Below are 5,838 nucleotides of genomic sequence, written 5' to 3' on the forward strand. Positions count from 1 at the left end.
ATTCGATGTTTGATTTCATGATGTTCAATATTCTTTTTTCTTTTTTTCAATTGTGACGTCACTAGATGCATCATCGTATGGAGTCTTTTTTTTCTACTGTGACATCATTGTATGCATCAAAATCAGGCCACAAAGCGAATACTGAACATAAACTAAAAACTAAAACTACTATAGAAAGGATGGAAGATGAAGACTTTTGAGAACATAGTGCTACTATATTTTATAGCACTTATTTTTGTTTCTATGTTTCTTGAAAAAGACATTACAAGGACCATATTTCCCAGAAGGTGAAGTATTTTACTAGATTCTCTCTATATATAATATATCCATATTATCAACAAAAACTCTGGTAGTCCGGTCCTTCTTCGGATTCTGTGCATAGGGAAAGCTTAGTACACCGGACTATTCTTTATCAACAAACACTCATTGGATAATTTTAACAAAAGAAGATAAGAAAAAGGTAAGCAGCTTAAGGACATGGTTGAGAGAAGAGTTGACCTTTGGCATATTGGCATATTGGCATCTACATCATTTTGTTTTGGTTTCCACACTCATATCGGAACTCGGTTAAATTCTTTCGCATTGGAACTTTTACATTAGGGGTAAAATAGTGTCCGAAAAAAGTGATTTATACAAAGATTCGAACCTAAAACTTTTGATTAAAGATGGAAGAACTCCAAAATCACTCTTGTTAGTCACCTCCAATTCATTTTGGTAGACAAGTTGAGTCCAAATTAAAACAATAATGACCGTGACAAGATAGTTTCACTCGTATCAAACCTTTCTATAACGGTCTTCTTTGTTCCAATATTTTTTTGCTGCTACAGAAAATGCTATTATAAAAAACATATATTATAATATAACATGAAAAAATCATTTGTTATAGTGAAGTGATGTTATAGAGAAAGACTGTTATAGAGAGGTCTCGCAGTATTATGTAAAGAGTATAATTTATATATATTACTAAATCATAATACAATTAGGGACACTTCTATTGAAATTTTGTCACTTTAAGGTATAATACATATTTCTATTGGTGGAGACTGGAGAGTTTGGTGACAGACTACAAGATAATCAATTAAAATGGCTAAAATTAATAATTAAATAAACCTCATAATGAGTCTGATCATCCAGCTCAAGTCTAACAATTATACCAAGTAGATCATGATCAGTTGCTAATTAATCCTTGTCCTAATCTCGCTTTTCGACAAAACCTAATTATAACTCCTAAATCTAATACAGATGCCACAGGGTTCCAACTTGTTCAAATAATTATTTCCCACTTGTTCACTTATTTAATCCAATAAGGTCCCTCCAATTCATTAATTAAGGATAATTTCGTCAAAATACTTATTTTTTCTAGGAGTTAATATTTTTTAAGGGTATGTCAAAGGTTAAAAGGTCACTTATTAATTATGAAGCGAAAGGAGTATCATATTTCGCACCAACCAAGTGTTGCATTAGTTATGCTGAGATTATTCGTTTCTTATTCAGCCAACCAAACAATGTACTCCCTCCGATCCACAATAAGTAACCATTTTATATTTGGCACACCTTTAAAGGAAATACGAACTCCTACAGAGAAAAAGATGTATTCACTAAATTAACCTTAATTAATTGTTACCTTGACGAGTGGCGAAGCCACATGGTTATAAGGGTGGTCAGTTGACCATCCTTCGTCAAAAATTACACTGTGTATCTAGATAAAATATTACATTTTAAAGGTATATAACACATATTAAACACCCTTTGTCGGGATTTTTTTCCACTTCTTCAAATTTGAAGACCCTTGGGTAAATTCCTAGCTTCGTCACTGACCTTGACACATTGGAATATATAAATAAGAGCAAATTTTGGAAAAATAAAATTAATTCCTTCTTGATTATGTAAATGGACGCTTATTTTGGACCAAAATAAAAAGGTAGAATGGTCACTTATTGTGGAAACTAATTTCTCAAATTCCACAACCAAACGACCCCTTAGACATATTAAGCTTGTCCACTCATATTCAGAACTTTATACTAAAAATATGTACAATAAAGGGATCAAAGAACAGCTTTAATCTCCACCACTGATGGAACATTTAAAGAATCAATATCAGGAACAAACTTCAAATGTTTCTATTGTTGCTGAGGAAGTCAAAGTTAAAGTTGAAGCTGAATCATCAATAGAAACTAATTCTTCAAAAGAAAGAGAAACAAATGATGAAGAAGTTAACTTCAATCCAAGAAATCCCCAGAAATATATAGGTGTTCGAAAACGTCCATGGGGAAAATATGCAGCAGAAATTAGGGATTCGACGAGGAATGGAATTAGGGTTTGGCTTGGAACTTTTGATACTGCTGAAGAAGCTGCTATGGCTTATGATCAAGCTGCGTTTTCTATGAGAGGTGCCCAAACTTGCCTGAATTTTCCAGTGGAAAAAGTGCGCGAATCGCTACAAAAAATGGAATGTAATAACATAAAAGATGGATTGTTGTCACCAGCTGCAGCCCTAAAAGAGAAACACAAGAAAAGAAATAGTAGAAGTTCAAGAAAGAAGCAAGTGAATATTAAAGAAGAAGAGAATGTGTTGATATTTGAAGACTTAGGTCCTGATCTATTAGATGAACTCTTATCATCTGAGAACTCTTGTTGTTCAAATTATTAATCTACTAATTTCCCCATCTGTAAGTAATCTACTCCTTGTTCATGGTTTTATTTTATAATTTTTTTTAAATTAAATCGAGTCGTGATTTTATTGCCACTGGACGCGAAATACACTTTGTAGAAGGGGATCTTTCAGAAACAGCATCTCTATTCCCTCGAGTAGGGTAAGTTCTGCGTATACACTATCTTTCCCAAACCACACTAGTGGGATTTCACTGGGTCGTTGTTATTGTTGTTGTTGTTGTTTCCCTCTTTCAAAAAATGAGCAAAATCACAATCTTTTCATCTTCTTGAGTTGAGCCGAGGATCTTTCGGGAACATCCTCTCTACCCCGACTCTCTACCCCGACTCTCTACCCTCGGGGTAGAGGTAGGGTCTTGAAATACATTACCCTTCCCAGATCCCACTGGTGAGATTTTACTGGGTGGTTGTTGTTGTTGCTGCTGCGTGTTCAACTTATTGGAACCCTAGATTAGGTTATTAAGTTTGTGAATGGTGTTCTTTAACTCTCTTTTGGGCTATTTTTCATTGTTCATATGTACACAAATAATAACTTAAATACAGATTTTATTTAATTTCCACCAACACTTGATGGTATTTTTTATATAAAAAGAATACATTTCATTTTCCATACAGATTTTACATTTCAGATTTAGATATTACTGACGTAATCGATATCACAGATTTTCAGCTAAAAGATTGTGATCTTCAAAAATTGTATAGTCATTATCATCTCTTTTGACTTTAGGTTCCCACATTCTATACAGTGCTTAAATCCAATCAAACTAATTATTATATTACTCATTAATCTAATAATTAGCAAAGCAGATTTTGATTAATTTGGATGTTTCTTTTGGTCCCTTGTCCAAGTATGATCCTTGAATAGCATAAATTGACAATTAGGGATATCATAAAGATTCAAAAACATGAATTGTATCACTTTAGTAGTCAATTAACACTATTCCTCCTTTACTGATGATGTCCCATTGTCTTTGTCTATCTATATCAACAGAAAGTAGAAAAATTCCAATTCAAATGTTACATCTATATGGCTCTTTTCTTTTTTATATGGAAAGCTTACTCACTCCATGGATATCATGTTGTTTTCTTGCATGAGTCAATTGCTTGAAAGCTTCTACATATGCAGGTCCTACATTTTTACTTCATATATTGAAGGGGAGCGTTGGCGTAGTTGGTAAAGTTGCTGCCATGTGGCCAGGAGGTCACGGGTTCGAGCCGTGGAAACAGCCTCTCGTAAAAATGCAGGGTAACGCTGCATCGATAGACCCTTATGGTCTGGCCCTTCTCCGGACCCCGTGCATAGCGGAAGCTTAGTACACCGGGTTGCCCTTTATACATAGTATCTAACAAAGTATTAGGCGAAAAAAGTATCTTAACCAAGTTTATTAAGTGTCTCATATTGGTTGATCAGAGCAGTAGATTATTGTCTCATTCTAAGGTCTTGGGCAATTCTCATCTCAAAAGCTAGTTGTTGCATTGAGTTAAGCTTAAGGTTTATTTTCTTAGTATGGTATAAGTAACAGACTCATTTCTATTCTTTGTTTCCACATTGTTGGAGCCATTTCATGTTATTTATGCTTATGATGTGAAGTCTTGGGTGCCGGCGTGTTATGATCTTGGACAATTCTCAACTTATAAACTTGTTTCAGAGTTCGGGCCAAGGTTCATTTTCTTAATTGATACCAAATCAAATGAACACTTGGGAAGAGAGGGATCCGAGAATTGGAACTTATACTTTGTTAGAATTTAGGTGAAAAAATATTTCTATATATTTGTTATTTGCAAGAACTTACTTTACATGTTCAAAAACAGTTGTTCAACAAGAAAAGTATACTCTCTCTGATAACTTGACTTTTTAGATGAGATGATCGCATATTTTAACATGGTAGAAGTCACAAGTTCAGAGTCTCACCGCCACCCATTGTACAAAAAAAATTTCACGGCCTATAAAAATAGAATCAGACCAGCATGTGAGGGGGCGTGTTTCAATGATAAAAGTATGTTCTCTCTAACAGTTTGTGCTAACACACCTTTTTTTATAAACTTTCCCATTGGACGGGGGTGTTGTATTAATAAATATGATTTTCAATGTTACAACACGTGGGTTACAGTTCACCTACCACTACTTAAAGCTAAAAACATCCTAGCTTATAAAAAAGTTAGCTTTATCATACTTGGTTCTTATGCTAGGAACTTGACTTTTATCCAAAAAAAAATGGTCCCTCGCTGCCTTAGGTAGGTATTGGCTGGAGAGGAAAAAAACTCCATTTTGAGCCTTGTTCGCCAGTTTTGCTAAGAAATCTGCTATTTGGTTTGTTTCTCTGTAACAATGGTTGATATGGATGTTTGTTGTGCTCCTCATTCGAGTTATTCCTCTCAGTGATCTTGGACATCCTGTAATTTGTTTCTTTCTCCCATTTTAACATATCAACGACTAATAAGGAGTCCATCTCTAAGGTGAAAGATGTGTGTCCATTTTTAATACACCAAGTCATTCCAAAGAATGCAGCATAGGCCTCTGTAAGATTGTGGTTGTTACAGCTATATGGAAAGGAGAAAGTCATTATAAGATCACCATTGTCCCTTCTAAGAGTTCCCCCCACTCCAGCACTCCTATTCCTTGTGTTGAAACTTCCATCACTGTTTAATTTGAGAGAACCCAATTCCGGTTTTGCCATTGGACTAGAATACAGCTTTGTTTCGGTTGCATCTTTAGTAAAGTGTCGCATAAGGTATTCCAAGGCAGTCTGAGATTGCAATTTGGATAGGCCTTATTGATGGCAGCTTCCACATTCCAACCAATCTGTTATTGCAATTTGTACAGGTTAAATTTCTTCTGATCCCCATACCTGCAAGCACAAGTTTCCTTCCACAGTACCCAACATATAATAATAGGAGTAATAGTTAAAACCAGTTTATGTACATCATTAAAAGCTTTTGTATGCCATCGGGTATGTCATGTTTCTAATGGGGTGGGGTGATAGCTAATACCAAGTTGAGAGCCAAAAAGTTTCCAAACATAACTGGCTGCATGTCCTTCTATAAATACATGATGCATGTTTTCGTAGGAGGGGTTCTCACAGCAGTTACACCTAGAAACAATTTGTCTCCCAAACCTAGAAATAACTTCATCAAAATGGAGTTTTCCTTTCCAAAGCGTCTAGACTA

At 34.9% G+C, this 5,838-nt stretch overlaps 1 protein-coding gene across 1 annotated transcript; it reads left to right on the forward strand.

Moving 5' to 3' along the window:
• Positions 1-2,074: 2,074 nt before the first annotated feature.
• On the forward strand, positions 2,075-2,650 carry LOC104250049 (ethylene-response factor C3-like). Its single transcript, XM_009806580.2, has one exon. The coding sequence runs from the start codon at positions 2,075-2,077 to the stop codon at positions 2,648-2,650; it is 576 nt and encodes a 191-aa protein (XP_009804882.1).
• The last annotated feature ends 3,188 nt before the right edge of the window (positions 2,651-5,838 follow it).

Source organism: Nicotiana sylvestris, chromosome 5, assembly GCF_000393655.2.
Source record: "Nicotiana sylvestris chromosome 5, ASM39365v2, whole genome shotgun sequence".
NCBI lineage: Eukaryota > Viridiplantae > Streptophyta > Magnoliopsida > Solanales > Solanaceae > Nicotiana > Nicotiana sylvestris.